The sequence below is a fragment of the Scheffersomyces spartinae genome, assembly GCF_019049425.1.
Source record: "Scheffersomyces spartinae strain ARV_011 chromosome Unknown scaffold_12, whole genome shotgun sequence".
Taxonomy (NCBI): domain Eukaryota; kingdom Fungi; phylum Ascomycota; class Pichiomycetes; order Serinales; family Debaryomycetaceae; genus Lizanozyma; species Lizanozyma spartinae.
In genome coordinates, this window is record NW_025065059.1 from 171883 (window position 1) to 189879 (window position 17997).

The 17997-nt window shown below is 38.9% G+C and overlaps 10 protein-coding genes and 1 non-coding gene across 11 annotated transcripts; 4 read left to right on the top strand and 7 right to left on the bottom strand.

Annotated features, from left to right (window-relative positions):
• Positions 1-19: 19 nt before the first annotated feature.
• KQ657_000777 (uncharacterized protein) lies at positions 20-919 on the bottom strand (the record flags this gene model as incomplete). Its single annotated transcript, XM_043191601.1, has 1 exon — positions 20-919. The coding sequence occupies one exon, from the start codon at positions 917-919 to the stop codon at positions 20-22; it is 900 nt and encodes a 299-aa protein (XP_043048908.1).
• Positions 920-1373: 454 nt separating this feature from the next.
• PMR1 (Ca(2+)/Mn(2+)-transporting P-type ATPase) lies at positions 1374-4160 on the bottom strand (the record flags this gene model as incomplete). Its single annotated transcript, XM_043191602.1, has 1 exon — positions 1374-4160. The coding sequence occupies one exon, from the start codon at positions 4158-4160 to the stop codon at positions 1374-1376; it is 2787 nt and encodes a 928-aa protein (XP_043048909.1).
• Positions 4161-4567: 407 nt separating this feature from the next.
• On the bottom strand, positions 4568-5692 carry KQ657_000779 (threonylcarbamoyladenylate synthase; the record flags this gene model as incomplete). The annotated part of the gene is made up of 1 exon (XM_043191603.1): positions 4568-5692. One exon carries the CDS (start codon positions 5690-5692, stop codon positions 4568-4570), a length of 1125 nt encoding a protein of 374 aa, XP_043048910.1.
• Positions 5693-5946: 254 nt separating this feature from the next.
• KQ657_000780 (uncharacterized protein) lies at positions 5947-9021 on the bottom strand (the record flags this gene model as incomplete). Its single annotated transcript, XM_043191604.1, has 1 exon — positions 5947-9021. One exon carries the CDS (start codon positions 9019-9021, stop codon positions 5947-5949), a length of 3075 nt encoding a protein of 1024 aa, XP_043048911.1.
• Positions 9022-9229: 208 nt separating this feature from the next.
• Positions 9230-9691, top strand: FIS1 (uncharacterized protein; the record flags this gene model as incomplete). Its single annotated transcript, XM_043191605.1, has 1 exon — positions 9230-9691. One exon carries the CDS (start codon positions 9230-9232, stop codon positions 9689-9691), a length of 462 nt encoding a protein of 153 aa, XP_043048912.1.
• Positions 9692-10049: 358 nt separating this feature from the next.
• Positions 10050-11204, top strand: KQ657_000782 (tRNA-specific adenosine deaminase; the record flags this gene model as incomplete). Its single annotated transcript, XM_043191606.1, has 1 exon — positions 10050-11204. One exon carries the CDS (start codon positions 10050-10052, stop codon positions 11202-11204), a length of 1155 nt encoding a protein of 384 aa, XP_043048913.1.
• A 74-nt stretch (positions 11205-11278) lies between these two features.
• On the bottom strand, positions 11279-11812 carry KQ657_000783 (uncharacterized protein; the record flags this gene model as incomplete). Its single annotated transcript, XM_043191607.1, has 1 exon — positions 11279-11812. The coding sequence occupies one exon, from the start codon at positions 11810-11812 to the stop codon at positions 11279-11281; it is 534 nt and encodes a 177-aa protein (XP_043048914.1).
• Positions 11813-12311: 499 nt separating this feature from the next.
• RPE1 (ribulose-phosphate 3-epimerase) lies at positions 12312-13016 on the top strand (the record flags this gene model as incomplete). The annotated part of the gene is made up of 1 exon (XM_043191608.1): positions 12312-13016. One exon carries the CDS (start codon positions 12312-12314, stop codon positions 13014-13016), a length of 705 nt encoding a protein of 234 aa, XP_043048915.1.
• Positions 13017-13126: 110 nt separating this feature from the next.
• On the bottom strand, positions 13127-13621 carry ALB1 (uncharacterized protein; the record flags this gene model as incomplete). Its single annotated transcript, XM_043191609.1, has 1 exon — positions 13127-13621. One exon carries the CDS (start codon positions 13619-13621, stop codon positions 13127-13129), a length of 495 nt encoding a protein of 164 aa, XP_043048916.1.
• Positions 13622-13751: 130 nt separating this feature from the next.
• Positions 13752-13843, bottom strand: KQ657_000786. Its single transcript has one exon. It is a non-coding gene; the product is annotated as a tRNA-Tyr (tRNA).
• Positions 13844-14730: 887 nt separating this feature from the next.
• Positions 14731-17157, top strand: VPS70 (putative zinc metalloprotease; the record flags this gene model as incomplete). The annotated part of the gene is made up of 1 exon (XM_043191610.1): positions 14731-17157. The coding sequence occupies one exon, from the start codon at positions 14731-14733 to the stop codon at positions 17155-17157; it is 2427 nt and encodes an 808-aa protein (XP_043048917.1).
• Positions 17158-17997: the final 840 nt, after the last annotated feature.

Consider the following 17997-nt stretch of genomic DNA (forward strand, 5'->3'; position numbering starts at 1 on the left):
GTATCAAATTTCTGTTATGCTAAACATCTCCATTCCGAAGTCTGATCTTCCTTTGTATAGTGTTTAACCAATCGATTTCAATTTCATCTAGATCCAAATCTTTAGGTACAAGAATGGAATCTGGCGAAATCACCACCTCTTCAACTGCTGGAGAGAATACAATCTGTTTTTCCAAATCCGAGGGTTCACCCGAGGTTGCTTCGTCCATGGGGTTTACAGACCTAGTTGTACTGTGCCGAGATATAGTACGCTCGATTTCCATAAGTGTTTCCTCCGACTTTTTCTCTAAATTTGCAGGAGTCCACCAGTACATTGGATATACTCTGATTATGTTCCCGAATATAAGAGCAACGCACATGATCAACAAACAAGAGATGATCTGAACTGGAAGGTACCACCAACTCATAGCTCTAATTTGTTCATCTACTGCAGGAAGTAATGCCAGAGCACCTGCGGGAGGATGAACACAATTAAGTAACGACATCGCTACCGATGAGACAGCGACACTGAGTGCACCACAGGCCCAATAATTGTCTCTACCGTAATGGCTTAACAGAAAGAGTTTCTCGAAACAGACACCAATTAAAGAAGATATGAAATGCCCCATAAGGATGTTCCGAGGTTGCGACAACGGTGCCTGATTAGCATTGAAACAAAGAATAGCAGTGGCTCCATAGGAAGCAATAATCATTGGAGCATGATGATGACTTGAGAAAATATTTGGAGACTTGAAGACTCCTTCTAAAAGTGCAATCCCACAGAATGTAGATATAAGTATTTCTAACCAGATTAAGTAATCATGACGATTTTTAATGTTTTGACCTCCAAGAAACCGTTTGAGCGGCTGCGGGAACTTATGAACCTGATTAGGAGGTAAATACTTGTTAAGCACGATATCTATATTCCACTTGAATACCATTTTTGATCTTATTGTATAAATCTAGAATGGCAGTATAAAGGGCTGACAGTTAGCCAACTTTATATAGTAGGAGATGTACGTACTATTGCCCGGTAAGTACGGACGTTTCCTTTAATTGGTCACAGACGAAGTTGGTGAAGTTTAACTACGCTTCGCGGAAAATTTCCTAATGCGTCTCTAAGTGTAACTGAAAGAGATTACAAGTGTGACACATATTTTGAGACTCCGATTTACTAACTAGTACATATGTAGGTATAATATACATGCAGTCCAATGACTCTTCTAGTCTCGATCTGAGTCAATGGGGATCTACGGCTGACTCCGAACTGAGAGTACCTGACTCCGAATTGAGAATACCTCGTACTCGCTGTCTTCGAGTCTAGGCTACCACAGCAGCACTGACTTCGACCGATGGTGTTTAGTAATACACAATTAGTAAGCATCATCTTCATCATCATACGCCATATCCGTAATTAGTTCCGTAACTCATGGAATTCTTACGTCTAAGAATATACTTTCTAACCTCATCAGCAATAAACACACTGCTGGTTAAAAAAAGAAGACGAACCAAATCACCTAAAGTTAATGCTTCTGTTTGGAATATAGATTGAAAAAATGGCACATAAATAGCACAGAATTGACCAATCAACGATCCAAGCACAGCAAAGTTGAACATTTGGTTGGTTAATCCCAATTCAAATATCGACTTGGTGTAATGACGACATCCCAAGGCATTGAACATATCATAAAAGACAAAACAAGTAAACGTCATTGTGGTGTCTCTAGCAGTCACTTCACCATCATTCATTTCCCGAATGAAAATATAAATGGTACCCATAATGATCATAGCTGCCGATTGTAATACTCTTTTTATAACGGCTTCAGTCAAGATCTTATCGTTTCTCTTTCTTGGGGGCTTCTTCATCACTTCATGATCAACAGGTTCAACACCTAACGATTGAGCTGGTGGACCGTCCATTAAAATATTAATCCAAAGAATTTGCATTGCATTTAAAGGGTTAGGTAATCCAAAAAATGTAGCCAATGCAATCAATGTCAATGCAGCAATACTGGTGGATAATTGAAAGGTAACAAAGTTTTGGATGTTGTAGAAAATACCTTTACCTTCTTCGATAGCACTTAAAATAGTAGAGAAATCATCGTCTGTTAAAACCATATCAGCAGCTTCCTTAGCTACATCTGTCCCGTTCTTACCCATTGCAATACCAATATCAGCCAACTTCAAGGCTGGTGCATCGTTTACACCATCACCAGTCATGGCTACAATATCACCACGTCTTTGTAATGCTTTAACAATGGTCACCTTATGCTCAGGGGTTGTTCTAGCAAACACCGAAACATTATGAATGGCATCTGATAAAAGATCTTCAGAGAGAGAGTCCAATTGATCTCCAGTCATGACCGAATCAGGTCCTACAACTGGCATACCAATTTGCTTTGCAATATGAACAGCTGTAGTAGGAGAATCACCGGTTATCATCACCACATGAACACCACCTTGCATTAGCAATTGAATGGACTTGGCAACGTTTGGTCTTGGAGGATCTTTCATCCCTACCATCCCTGCGAAAATCAAGTCATTTGGATAGGTAGTGGGCTTTTCTTCATTATCTGAAGGGCCAATCTTGGATCCATGTCTAGCAAAACCCAAAACTCGTAACCCATCATTTGCAAGCATTATTGATCTTTCATGTACCAAGTTCTTAAATTCAGTTGTGATGGGCTTAATCAGACCATCAGAATCGTAGTACCTTGAACATAACTCCAAGACTCTTTCAGTAGCACCTTTAGCAACCGTTTCCGCTTTATTTAAGTCTCCCTGGTGAACACAAACAGCCATATATTTTCTCTTTGAAGAAAAGGGTAATTCATAAACTCTTTCCATAGTAGGTCTAACGTCTTCCAAGCCAAAATGTTGCAAACAGTCAACAAGAGCAATATCACTTGCATTACCAACAAATTTGTCGCTTTCATGGGAGTAACGGGCATTGTTACATATGTTTCCAGCTTCTAATGTTCTTCTCATGTTGGTAGTCATTTCCTTATGCAAATTAGTATCATCCAACTTTTCGACAATTAAAAATGGAGAATTGAAACTTCCTTCATAATCACTTGTCCACACTTTAGTAACACTCATTTGATTTTTGGTCAAAGTCCCAGTCTTATCAGAGCAAATAACATTGACACTTCCTAATGTTTCAACACTGGGCAATCTTCTAACAATAGCCTTTCTCCTGGCCATTCTAAGAACGCCAAGAGCCAATGTGACAGTGACAATGATAGGCAAACCTTCTGGAATAGCTGCTACCGCAAGTGAGACTGAAATCTGAAACATATCCAACCATGAACGTCCTTGTACAACCCCAATAAAACAAATAATACCAATTACTACGAAACTGAACATGGATAAATCCTTTCCCAACTTATCCATAGCTTGTTGTAAAGGAGTTTTTGGTTTTTCAATTTCCAGCATCATTTCAAACACAGCTCCAAACTCTGTCTTAGCACCCGTTGCTACTACAATACCAGAACCATGTCCATCACGGACCAAAGTCCCCATGTATGCAATAGAACTTCTTACGGTGATAGAAGGAGTTTCGTTACCAGTTTTTATCACGGGATCCACTTTCTTTCTCACGGGTTCATTTTCACCTGTCAAGTTACTTTCATCAATGGACAAATACACCGCATCAGTTAAACGAATATCAGCCGGGATTCTATCACCTTGAACAAAATGGACCAAATCACCAGGAACTAAAGTGGAAGCCAAAACATGAGAAGTATTACCATTTCTTGTTAATTTTGCTTCAGCTGGAACCAATTTATTTAATGCTTCTAATGATTTTTCAGATCTATATTCTTGAACAAACCCCACGGTAACAACAATAACAATAGCCAAAGTAATAGAAATGGCATCATCCACATTCCCCATCCAGAAACTAATTACTGCTGAACCTATAAGCAACAAGATCAACGGATCCTCGTAGAAAGTCGCTATAAACTTCCATACAATACTTTCCTCTTCATCATTTGATAATTCATTGACTCCATGTATTGATCTCCGATTCAATACGTCTTGACTATTTCCCAAGCCTTGATTAATGTCTGTTCTCAATTCTTTAACTGTGTCCTCCACTGTGTACAGACAAAACTTGATGGAGGGGGTATTGGTTTTAGAGCTGAAGAGCTCTTCTTTTAATTCAAACGGATTCTCACTCATATAAACAAATCTATCAATATAACGTGTCTGAAGTCTAACAGTAACAACTGATGCTATCTCAGATCAACAGATTAGTTGAAGGTCTCCACTTGCTTCTAATAGACACTGTAATATATACAGTGGTTGCTTCTTAATATAATACTCTTCAAACGACTCCAACAGCCACGTCCTCCAGAAACACTGAAACCTTTGAGAGTATTGTTCTACAGACAGACAATTAGCTAGTTGTCATTTCTCATCTTAATAATGGACAATTTTTCTCTTTATTTCAAAGCCAGCAAAGCGTGTTTCCAGGTCACGTGACAGATTAAGTAGATAAGGAGGTTTCTGTATTTTTTCACTATGCACTTTGTATTATTGCTACTGCTGCTATCGTTATATAATATAATATACTTTGTATATAGATTCTATCCTTTGATGTGAACGGCTGCTGCTTTTGATAATCTGTTCATGATGGCAAGACCCTCGTTGGTCTCGTCTGTGCCCTCAACGAAGATAACATCAACCCCAGAAGGATCTTCATCAACATCCCGAAGCATACGAAACAAATTCCGAGAGATTTCTTGTCCCGTACTACCAAGCGATCGTTCTATAATGATGCCAGGATGAATGTTGGATCCAAAGTTTCTAGCTCTAAGTAAAGCAAGTTTCTTTTGTTCAAGATTATTTTGAGAAATGTACTGCGTAATAGCTTTCTTACCATTACCACAACCAGTGAAGAGCACAACCTCTGCTGAGGGTGAATAATGCTTGTATTTCATTCCTGGAGTTCTAACAGCTTCAAGCTTCCCGGCGGTCTTTTTACTAAGTATGACATGTTTCCATTGGTCGCCACCAAATTGTCTTATTTCTTCGAGCGAAACTCCTCCTGGTCTTAAAAGCATTGGTGGGTCCAGAAGTCCATCCACCACTGTAGACTCTACTCCTACGTCACAAGCTCCTCCGTCTAATATGTACGGTATACGGCCTTGTAAATCGTGGAGAACATGACTTGCAAGCGTGGGACTAGGACGCGTGGATGCGTTGGCCAGTGGTGCTGCCAATGGAGTATCACTAATAGCTATAAGAGATCTAGCAACTGGATGAGCAGGCATCCGCACTGCAAAGGTATCTTGGTTAGCAGTAACATATTTAGATATAGGAGATCCATCATGTACTGGAAGAAGTATAGTTAATGGACCTGGCCAGAACTTCTGTATGAGCTTATCATAAATATGTGGAATCTCATAGTCTTCAGGAAGTAGTCGTCTTTTCAATTGATCAATGGAAGATATGTGAACTATTAATGGATTATCACTAGGCCGATTTTTAGCTTTGTAAATTCCTTTAACCGATTCGTCACTCAATGCAGAACCTCCAAGTCCGTATACGGTTTCTGTGGGGAATCCTACTACGTCATTTGACTCTGTGAGTACTTTAGCTGCCAATTCTATGTTATGCTTTGTTTCTTCATCTGTGATGATTGGCTTGGTATCCAGCGCACCAAATTTGATACTGGATACGTCAACTTTTAAGACAGTTGTGTTAAACATTGTGTGTTTGAGTCTTTGAAAGGTCTTCTGACTTGTTCCAGTGAACATTCAGCTCCATATGTATGGTGTTGGTGGTGGTGGTGGTGATGATGATTTGGGTTCGCACTCTCATCTCATCTCAAATGAGTAACAATACGGTAGCGCCCAACATGCTCAGTTAACTTAACAAAGGTATATGAACTGATTACGTAATCATCAACCATATTCTATAATCTATTGTTTATGAGCATACTAATATACAAAGATTCCTCCACTCAAAACACAACACTTTCAGTAATCATCTTCTTCTCATCATCACTCATGTCTTTATAGAATTTATCAAAATGACCCAAGTTTTTGCTCATACACTCTTTGAAAAATTGTGAAAGTAAGTCTTTAAGTCCTTGATCACCGTTTTGTTCGTCATAGTCAGAACCTTCATCATCAGAATCAACATACGACTTCAATTTGTCATAAGTAGGAACTCCCATATCTTGCATGTCTTCCCAATCGTCATCTCCATCGTCCTGTTCAACATTCTCCGGTAAGTAGTCGTTGGCATCTGGCTGTTGGTTCTGGAAAATAAGCTCCCCAGCAAGCACCTTCAATATCTTCAAAGAGGCAGATATACGTGTGTATCGGTCAGGCATATTCTGAGCCATGGATCTGGTGATAATCAAATCACCATCATAAGGAATAATATCACCATTAACAATGAGTGACTCTACTTTTGAGTCACCAAGTGAATAAATTTTAGCAAGAGCCAATGCGTTCTGTTTTATCTTCTCATAGCCTCTGGTAACTTCAAAGGAATCAAACCAAATGGGTAAAATGATTTCTAGGCCAGTACGTTCGACTTGTGGGGTAACAGTTGGATCAATTAGTTTAATATTTGTGGTCAAGAAATTAATCATATCTTGTGGAGCCTTGAGAACCAAATAGCAAAACACTTGAATAAGATTTTCAACAGTTACAACCTCTTTAGCAATGACCAACCGTTTAACAGTGGCCTCTAATATTTGTGCCAAGAATTCAGTGCTCAAATATGATTCGAATTGTTGAATTAATGAATGAACTATGAGCCCAGTGTTCATGGCTGCACTGTCACTTAAGACAGGTGACAAGAATTTAGATACAATTTCTAAAATCAAATCGACACCAGATTTGCCAGTTTCTGGATCTTTGTATGCAAGGAAAGATTGAGATGCCTTGGTAATTAAATTGCTAAACACTTCTCCTCCACTCTGAAGAATTTGGTTGTCATCGGAAATAAGAAGCAAGTGCTTTACCGTGGGGAATGCATACTCAAAAATATTCAGTGGGAATGGGGTGATAGGACAACTTTGGATAATGACACCAAGCAATTCAAGAGTTAAGTCTAAATCCGGAGAATAGGTTCCAGTAGCATGGTTCTTAATTACTTGAAGGAGAGATGGCAAGGACTTTTCACATACTGTCAAGTAATCTTCGTTGGAAATACTCGACAAGAATTGTTGCAAGCATTCAGAAGAATCAGTAACAAGTTGGACATTAGCACTATCTTTAAAGGCAATTTTCAAGATCAAATCAATGATTCCTACACCTTCAATTTGGACTTTGGAAGCAAAGGCGTAATCCGATTCAATCCCTACAGAAATAGCTTCCAAAAGAGCAGGCAAGCCATCTTCTTCGCTATCTTCAAGAATTGAATAGGCAAGCTTGAAAATATCAAGAACAACTGTTTCTCTCTTAGAAGGTTCAATTTGCACTTTAATTAATTGCTTGAATAAAGAAACACTTAAAATGGCTGCAGCTTTTACCAATTCGCAATTAGAGTTCGAAGCAAAGCTCACTAAATCTGCTAGGGCTTTAGCTCCAAAGGTATCAACTGAAATAATGTTTTCAAACTTTTCAAAAAACCTCGGTAATAGAACGAAAACCCTAGCTACAACAAGTGCATTATTTGGATCAACCATTGAGTTTAACCGAGAAAGTATTTCAGCAACTCCCAAATTATTACCCAGTAGTTTGGCATCAGCATTTTGGAAAAGTGATTCCAAAATAAATAAAAGAGCTTCTGTTAACGAAACATCTTGTTGTAGTGGTTTATCTCCCAATAATTGGAAAACAAAAAGAAATAATTGAGCTGCATCAAGTTCGTTCAAATCTTGTAAAAGATCAGAAGTGGATTCCCTCACAGACTGGCCCAAAATCAATGAACTTGAATCTGTTATGAATTCGTTGAAGTTCGCCTCGTATTCTTCAACTCTTGCTTTCGAAAGCTTAGCTGAATCAATCAATGCGCCAAAAAACCCTTTACCTGTTTCATTCAAAGATGCTAACGATACTTGATGTTGGATAGAATTAATCAATTGGAGCATCTCCACAAATAACTGTACTAATATTTGAACGGGCTCATTACCAATATTGTCTTCTATTTGTAATGTCGACTCCTCAGTCACCACAACTCTTACATACACATCAGACATCTTAATATAATCTTGGACCACAAAGGAGAAAATATAGGCTGTCATATCCTTTGATATTCGTTTATTAAAATCGGAAAAGAATACCACAAGAACGTTATAAATATGGCTTCGTAATGAAATTTGGCCAATCTGATCATTATTGGACTCTATAGAGTCCTCCAAAAGCTTAGCAAAAAAACTGGTCATTGTGGTAACGTTCTCTATGGCAAAGGTCTTCCTTTCAGCTGTTTCAAATGATTCTGGAGCTCTTAAATGGCTCAATATGTTCCCGTAAAGAACCACACAACTAATTTTCACTTTCACACTGGCTTCCGGGGTTGAAACAATCTTGCAAATGTGGTCTGTAAGCTGAGACCCCACAGATTGGTTCCAGAACTGCTCACTGGTGATTAAATCGTCAAATAATTCATTAAGGACCAAGAACCCACCTAAGAAAGCGGTTTCATTTGTGACATCAAGAGTCAGATTATACAAGAAAGTAAGCAATTCAGGCCATTCATCGGGGTAATCACTAGCAGCAATTTGCACAATGGCATAAGAACATCCAGTACGGAGTTTTGTATTTGGAGTGGTTGTTACCAATTGTAAAAGCTTGGATCTGATAGCACTCTTGACCTCTTGAGATACTGGAGGACCAATGAATGCTGGGAACCCCATAGACCAATACTTGGGAATCACTCGCTTCAATTGAAGCAAAGACGCTTGACGGATGTCTATGGGTGCCAACGCGTCTTCTGCAATTTGCATCAAGATCAATGATACGGTTGTGGGATCTTGGGATATTTGATAATTGAAAATCAATTCAGCTTCGGTTCTAACATTGTTATTTGGCGAGCTCTGATTGGCCAATAGCACAGCAATGTGTTCCGGATCTCCACCCATCTTAAAGCGCTGAAAGAATGAATAAAAGTGGTATACAAATCAAGAGTCTTGATGATAAACCTTTTCCCAAACGTGTATCACGTGCTAATATCTCACGTGATTGGGTTATTTTGTGTAGTTTTCTAATATTGTCTGTTTGATCTTAAGGGGATCTCATACTGGTGGTACTAGTGGAGGCCGCAATCATATGAGTTAATTACCTATAAGTATGTTTTTTGAAAAGCTGTATGCGTCCATGCAAGAAGTCAATGAGCCACTTTCTTCTGAACAGTTGAGAATTCTTCGTGACCAATTGGAATCAGAAAAGCCTAATGTGAACCCTCAATCAGAGTTCAATTATGCTTGGGGGTTAGTGAAGCTGGACCATCACAAACAACAGATTGACGGACTCCATATCATGGAAAGATTATATAAAGATGTTCCTGAGTTGCGCAGAGACTGTTTGTATTATTTGAGTTTAGGTTCAGTTAAAGTAGGTGACTATATTAATGCTAGACGGTACGTGGAAGCTATGTTGAAGAAGGAACCTAATAATTCACAAGCATTGGAGTTAAAGAAAACCATTGATGATAAAGTTACAAACGACGGTTTAGTTGGCTTGGGAGTTTTGGCTGGTGCCTTGGCAGTGGGGGTAGGTATTGCTGGTGCCTTAATGAGAAGGAAGAAATAAACTGCATTATATTCATGCTATTAGCGCAGGATATCGCAAAGGAGGTTTACCCCGATTGTCATCACTATGAAGATAACATCTATTGGGGTGTAACCACATACGTTTTTAGAAACCCCTTTGATATTAATTTTATTTATATATAAACATGATATCGTTAAGTGTATACGGATGAATTTGCACAAGCATGATGTTGGTTTATGCAAGTGAAGGTAAGAATAAGATCCAACTGTGTGTAATCTTTTTTAATTCAAATGTGGTAATTGTGGTTGTCGTATTTATGCGTTTCGTTAATGTCTTGATTCTGGAATATTTCTTAACTCATCCCAAATTGCGATTCCAATTGTTAAGTGGAAGAGTAATGAACATCAATAAAGCCATTGCTAACGAAGTGTACAAAAATCTCACGTGCACGTTTAATGGGTTACTGGTGAAGTCAGGGAAACCTATAGTACGTTCAAATGGGGTGAAAGAGTGGACTGTATTGTCTGGCATATGTGCAGTTGAGAAGAACGACGATGCTAATCCAAATGTTGAACTAATAGCTTTGGCTACAGGAGTGAAATGTCTCCCAGATAAGACAAGGGAATACTCACATGGGTCGATAGTACATGATTCACATGCTGAAATCCTAGTCCTAAGATTATTTAATTGGTTTATACTAAAAGAATGCCAGAAGAAACATTCGCAATATCTTTTAAAGGGCCTGAAAGGAACGTATTACTGGAATAAGAAATACAAGCTAGCACTTTACATTAGTGAGCCTCCCTGTGGTGATGCCTCTACGCTTTATTTGGCTTCCAAGACCAATTCCACCGACAATTGGGAAGACGAACAGGATAAAGATAATTGTGCAGAAGAGCCTAAGACAAAGAAACCCAAGCTTGTACGAGGCCGGTTTGGATTTGGCCAACTAGGAATTATTCGGTCCAAGCCTGGTCGCCTAGACAGTATACCCACAAAATCCAAGTCATGTTCTGATAAGCTTACAGTCAAGCAGGTCACTGGAGTGACCAATGCGTTGGTGAGTTTGTTACTTCCTGACGGCGTATACATAGACTATTTGGTATTGGGAGAGTTCAAAGAGGAAGATACAAATAGATGCTTTAATTCTCGGATATCCAATATTGAACAGAAGCAAGCATTGAATGTTGTCAAATTTGATAAGAAAGAAGACGAAGAATATGAGTATAAGTTTCACAGACAAGATAATTTTCAACCATCACCATTATCACTTTTGTATATTGCTCCATATAATTTTGTCGAGGTACTAAATAATGGAGTTAAGAACGGCTCTTATATCAAAAATAAGCCTCCAAAACCATCTGGGGAGAGCATTATATGCAACAAACAATTATATCAACTATTCACACAAGTTTATCAGGGAACAAAGACCTACACTAGCTACAACGAACTTAAAGTCTCCAATGAAGAACGACAGCATCTTAAAGATAAAGCTCGATCCACGCTAGGAATATGGACATCTACCAGTCTAGATGACTTTAGCCTTCTGTAATTATTTGATTCTTTTCCGTATATAAATAGTAGTAGTAAGAACGATATGTATGATTCTATGGAGGAGGATATCAGTCAATCTGAATCTGATGCTGATGCCGAATCATTATCCACATCTTGGCTTTGTTCAGCCAATTGTTCATCTTCCGGCACTTCCATTGAAATGGCATATTCAGCACTCTGGAGCAATTCCTTCAATTTGGAGTTATCTTTGACGTAATTGATTGGCTTTAACCCGTGCTTATCAACCACCCGAGGATCCGAACCCGCATCTAACATGTTATCAACAATAAAGAACCCATGTTCAGGTTCCTCATTGGTGTATTTGACAGCAAGATGCAATGGAGTGTCTCCTTCACGGTTCATGGGGTCTATTTCTACTCCCTCAATGTCTAACACAATGTCGATGAATTCCCAGTTGCCCAACTGACATGCCAAATGCAATGCTGAGTTATCTGTAATGATCTCGCGTGTATCGTTGATCAACTGTGACAATTGGACGTGGTCGTTGTTGCATCTAACTTTTATATCAAGTAAAAGCTCCGTGTTATTCCGTCTAGCGCATTCCAAAAGCTGTTCACCCAAACTAGCACCCTCTGTCTCGGTCATTGTATTCCGGTAACGATCAGGATAGAGTATAGACTCAAGTTGACTTAAGTTATGGGTGTAGGCTAGAAGGGACAGATCGAATATAAATAAACGATTGGTCCGTGCACGACTTACAAATGTAGATACTACTTTGAGACAAGGTACTTCAAGTAAGTGCTACCTCATTAGTATGGGTACTGGAGACGGCCAATTAACATAAGTTTGTAACGACTAGAAGAGACTAAGTATCACTCTATGACCCATAAGCCATTTGAAAGCACTTTTGTTCGCGTTCTTTCCAATTGGTTGTAATGGCACTGGCGACATATTATCGTTTATATTCGTAAATGGGTAGTGCTTATCTTGTAGCAATATTTTGCTTAGTGTAGTTGGTGAGAACACGACTTTCTTGATTTGACCGTAGTTGCCGTACCAATTGAATGGAAATCACATACATAAACCCAGCAATTCACCTTAAACTCTTACAATTGAACCAGAGTACTCAAAACTTTAACTCACAATGGTCAAGCCACTTATTGCACCATCCATTTTGGCATCAAACTTTGCCGATTTAGGCTGTCAATGTCATAAGATGTTGGACAATGGAGCTGATTGGCTTCATATAGATGTCATGGATGGACACTTTGTTCCCAACATTTCCTTGGGACCTCCTATTATTTCTTCGTTACGTAAGGAGATTCCTCGTTCTGACACTAAGCCAAGTTTCTTTGATTGTCATATGATGGTCAGTGAACCAGAGAAATGGGTTGAAGAGATTGCTAAGGCCGGCGGTGACTCCTATACTTTCCATTATGAAGCTACAAAGGATCCATTGGCATTAGTAAAGTTAATCAAGAGCCACGGCTTGAAAGCTGCATGTGCCATCAAACCAGGCACTTCAGTCGACGTTTTATACCCATTGGGTGAGTATTTGGATATGGCTTTAGTAATGACTGTAGAGCCTGGTTTCGGAGGTCAAAAATTCATGGCTGACATGATGCCCAAAGTAGAAGCTTTACGGACCAAGTTCCCCAAATTGAATATCCAAGTCGATGGTGGTTTGGGAAAGGAAACCATCCCTGCCGCTGCTGGTGCTGGTGCCAACGTCATTGTTGCTGGTACCTCATGTTTTACAGCTACTGATCCCAGGGAATTGATTGAATTCTTAAGAGAGAACGTTAGTAAAAACTTGAGTGCTCGTGGCTTGCTAGATGAAAAAGTATAGTAAACTTATGTTAAACTTATTCTGTCAATATAATATATTTATATATAGCTATTGATAAATGGTCCTGATACGATTTCTGACTAATATTGTACACATAATTCTTAATGGAACTAAAAGGCTTGCACACCTAAAGTAGTACCTTCACCTTCAACATCGATCTTATAGTTAGCATTGTCAGCCACAGCAGACCATAATACTTCCTTGACCTTATCTAATTGTGAAGGAGCCTTTCTAGACTCATTAGTCTTTGTAGTTTGCTTCTCTTCGTCAAGATCCATGGCTCCTTCTTGTTTAGCCATAAGATCTATCTCCAACTTCTCCTTTCTTTGAGCAATGTATTTGGCATTCCGGGTCAACTTCTTGGCTCTCTTATTCGACAAAGTGTTGTTGGTGATAAGACCGGTTGGTTTAATGCTTCCTGTGAACAAAGCCACAGCCTTGGATTCGGTAGGCGTTGGTGCAACTCCGCTAGAGTTACGAGATGTGGATGACTTGGTAGCAGGAACATTCCTGGATCTAGCAGCTCTTTTCTTCCCTATAGCAGAAGCATGTTTCTGTGATTGTATCTTAATCTTAGGCTTGTTGATACTGTTCTTGTGAGCCATCTTAAATATGTATTTTGTTATCCAAGTAGATGTAATATGAATGTCAATTATTTGATTAAGGTGTGTGGAATTAAATTTCCTCATCTCATCGCTACTATAAAACAAAAAGGTTGAGAGCAGTGCAAAAAAATCTCCCGGGGGCGAGTCGAACGCCCGATCTCAAGATTACTTTGAGGAAAACCCATTACAGTCTCGCGCCTTAACCAGCTTGGCCACCGGGAGTTACTTGAAATGGAAAGTAACATAATTTTGTTATATAGCTATGCAGGAGGCGGAGTGTCGGATATAAAACGGATTTAAGGCGTGGGATTATATGTATGTGTATTCAACTTTAGTTACGCAACAAAACTGCAAACTTTGATTATGTCTACTTTTATGCTGTTAAACACTCTTTACTATTATTAACTAAGTGATATCGACATTGATCGAATGAGCTGCCTAATGTTCGATATTCTCTGCTCGACCTAATCAATATATCTGATTTCTCTTAAAAGTGCACCAATATTAGTAGAATGTCGTTATGTAAAAACCTCCCCTTTAAACACAATGTTGCGAGACAAAGTTGAACCACATGAACAGCAATGTTCACTCAATTGTTACTTCCATTAATAAATAGTCTTAATTCCGCATTATCTATCTTCAAACCCGCCTCCACAGCCTAAAATTCATTTGATCTTACGGCACCCAAAAAAGTTAACATTTTCCTATCTGGTTTCATTGGAGCCGTACTTAAGCAATGACGATATCTGATGCGGCGACATTTGATAATGCAAACGTTCTTTAGCAAAAGCTTTATTATAGGATTATACTATCTGAATATTCTCTATGTATGAATGAAGATTTGCCCCCTTCAGGAACAGACAATCCTTGGGTTGCAAAAAGCAAACTCACAACTCGTCACCGTTCATAATTCCCTTCTTCTTATACCCGAGTAGCCATAAGAGGTTCCGCACTTTGGGGGTGGAAATAAACGAACATACAGGACAGTTCCAATTAGGACTTCCCGACGGATAGCCTATTCTTATAAAGATAAACCCTTAGAGCAATGCATTTAAGTTGATGATTTTCCTAACACTTTCCTTCCCTATAGTACATAGACTCATTGAAATATGCTAAGGTTGGAAGACTCGGAGAAGACTTCAGGTCTCCACAAAACTGCTACTACTACTAAAGCAATAAGGTATTGGAAATGGGGGTTTATTGGAGCCACAGCTATTTTTCTCTGGCTGCAGTTTAGTTGTAGTAGTTATTATGGTGATGTCAACTCTACAGAAGTCGATTACGCTAAGCTTTTTTTGGATGCGTTGGACATCAATTTGGCTCTGGTCTGGTCAGAATATTACACATCAGAAACCCATTTAGCAGGAACAAACTATGGTTTTGTTGAATGGACAAAGAATAAGTTTGAAGAGTATGGTCTTAAAGCGGAGATTGATACTTATGAAATGTTGATGAGTTATCCCGAGGATCATTCCTTAAAGCTTTCCAATTCAAAGGATGGACTGGTTTATGAACATTCGTTAAAGGAGGATGCATTGAAGAAAGACCCAACTTCCCAAGGTGATGATTTGATCCCTACTTTCTTGGGCTATGCTGCCAATGGGAATGTCACAGCTCAATACGTGTATGCCAATTATGGGACCAGAGAAGACTTTGCTCATTTGCATAAAGAGGGCGTTGACATAAAGGGTAAGATTGTGATTGTCAGATACGGTAAGATCTTCCGGGGATTGAAAGTAAAGTTTGCTCAAGATAGTGGTGCAATTGGAGTTCTTATCTATACTGATCCTGGTGATGATTTTGGTATAACCCCTAAGAATGGCTACAAACAGTATCCTAATGGGCCTGCAAGGCAGGAAAGTTCTGTTCAAAGAGGTAGTGTTCAATTCTTAGGGGGTGAGAATCTGGCTCCTGGAGATCCAACCACCCCTGGATACCCTTCCAAACCTGGTGTACCAAGAAAGAACCCTTACACTTCGATTGGACAGATTCCTGTATTGCCTATTTCGTATCGGGAAGTGAAACCTATTTTGGAAGGATTGAATGGTCATGGTAAGAAACCAAATAAAAACGATTGGGTTGGAGAATTGGATGGTGTGAAATATTTCACTGGACCAAATGAAGATTTAACTTTAAATCTATACAATAAGCAAACTTATAATATCACTGAATTATGGAATGTTTATGGTGAGATTAAAGGTGAATTAGACAATGAAGTGATTATCATTGGTAACCATAGAGATGCTTGGATTAAAGGAGGAGCTGGTGATCCTAATAGTGGATCAGCTGTATTAATTGAATTGGCCAGAGCCTTTGGTCAAATGAAGGCTTTAGGGTATAAGTTTAAGAGAACAATTATCTTACAAAGTTTCGATGGAGAGGAATATGGACTTTTGGGTTCAACAGAACAAGGAGAATACTTTGCCAATAAATACAAGAGAAAGGTTATTGCTTATTATAATGTTGATGTTGCAGTTGCTGGCAAGAATTTGAAGTTAGGTGCCTCTCCAACTTTATACAAAGTTTTGAAAGACACTGCTAAGTTGTTCCAATATCCGGGTAGTAATTATACTCTTTATGATCATTTTGTTGACAAGAGCAATGGATATATTTCCAATTTGGGATCTGGATCCGATTACACTGTTTATTTGGATCATTTAGGGATTTCTTCCGCTGATATTGGATTTGTTCCAGGTAAAGATGATCCAATTTATCATTATCATTCTAATTATGATTCCTTTTATTGGATGAAGACATTTGCTGATCCTGATTTCATTTTCCATAATTTGGCAGCCAAGTTTCTTGGTTTGGTTGCCTTAAAGACATCTGAAGAAGCCGTGCTCCCCCTTACAGTTACAGATTATGCTACGACATTATCTGGTTATTTTACTAAGGCAATCCTGAATGTACCTGATTCTTGGTTGGATAGAATTGTCACCAAGAGTAAGGCATGGAAGTCCTTTGTTACACATGATGAGGAAGATTTAAAGTTCTTATCCGAAGCAGCCTCAAATAATTACCAACCAAAGAATGATTACCCATTCCCGGAACTTGTCAAGGGGAAGACTCGGATGTGTCCACATTCCCATTCCGGCTACAGTTTGACCAACAAAGACTCTGTGAATTTGACGTTCAAAGACTTGATTGAGAAGACAAAGAAGGAATTGAAATTAATGGCTGATAGAACAGATATTTTTGATACAAAGAGTAAAGAGTTACAAGCGAAATGGGAAAACAGACAATCAATTGGATGGTGGGAGAAGGTCCGTTTGATTTACGCCATTCTGTTTCATAATCGAAACCTAAAGTACTTTGAACGGAGTTTCTTGTTTCATAAGGGACTTGATTCAAGACCATGGTACAAACATATTGTTTTTGCACCAGGTAGATACACAGGCTATGCAGGGCAAACGTTACCCGGATTAGTTGAGGCTATTGAAGATGAGGATTTCGATAAGGCTGTCTATTGGCTCGGAATTATCACCAAAGCATTCAAGAGAGCATCTGAGGGACTTGATCGGAGAATTACCATTTAAACGTTGTTGATACCGATGACGAAGCGTTGCGGTCTTTACGCATTTTGTATAAGATTGAACTTAATCACAAACACGATAGCCATTCTGAAACATCTGTTGAGGCTTCTTCGTGTTTTGCGCATAAGATCTTGACCGCATGTATGTAAGTATGTATGTAAGTATGTATGTAAGTATGTAAGTATGTATATATGTGTGTTGGTGGGATGTGGCCTCAAAAGTCTTTGAATTACATTTTACTTCTATTGAATACCATCATGTATGAAATATCACCATGTATGGAATACCGCCTTGTATGGAATACCGCCTTGTATGGAATAGCACCACTTAAATTATGATGGCTTCGACGCACCAGCAAGGGGTATGTTCTATGCAGTGATAATAAGCAGTAGTAAAATATGTCAAATAACAAATTTAGTTTAGCGTATCATTACGTAACTCAAAGCAATAAAGCGCGTGGTTGTTAAGGCAAAGAATGTACAACGGGTAAGTCGTACATCACTACTGCGTTACAACAGTGGGGTTTATAGGGGTCAAGTTGCTGATACACAAGTAGAAGCTGTTGTAGACCTTGACTCTAAAAGATTGATATTGACCCCGTAGTGTTGACTCTGTTGTGTTTACAGTATGATAAATGGCGATCAATGGTACTTTACCTACCAAGTAACTTTTATATATGTAGTGTTGTTATCTGCAGGTACCACCAGCCTGAGGGCTGGTATTGTTGTTGATAGTAGGCTTTACCAGCATAAGGACCCTGCACATCTTCTTTTGTGTGCATTCTTCGGGTATTGACGGTGTTTCACAGATCACAAATGTCAGGCTGACATCGTACTCTCTATA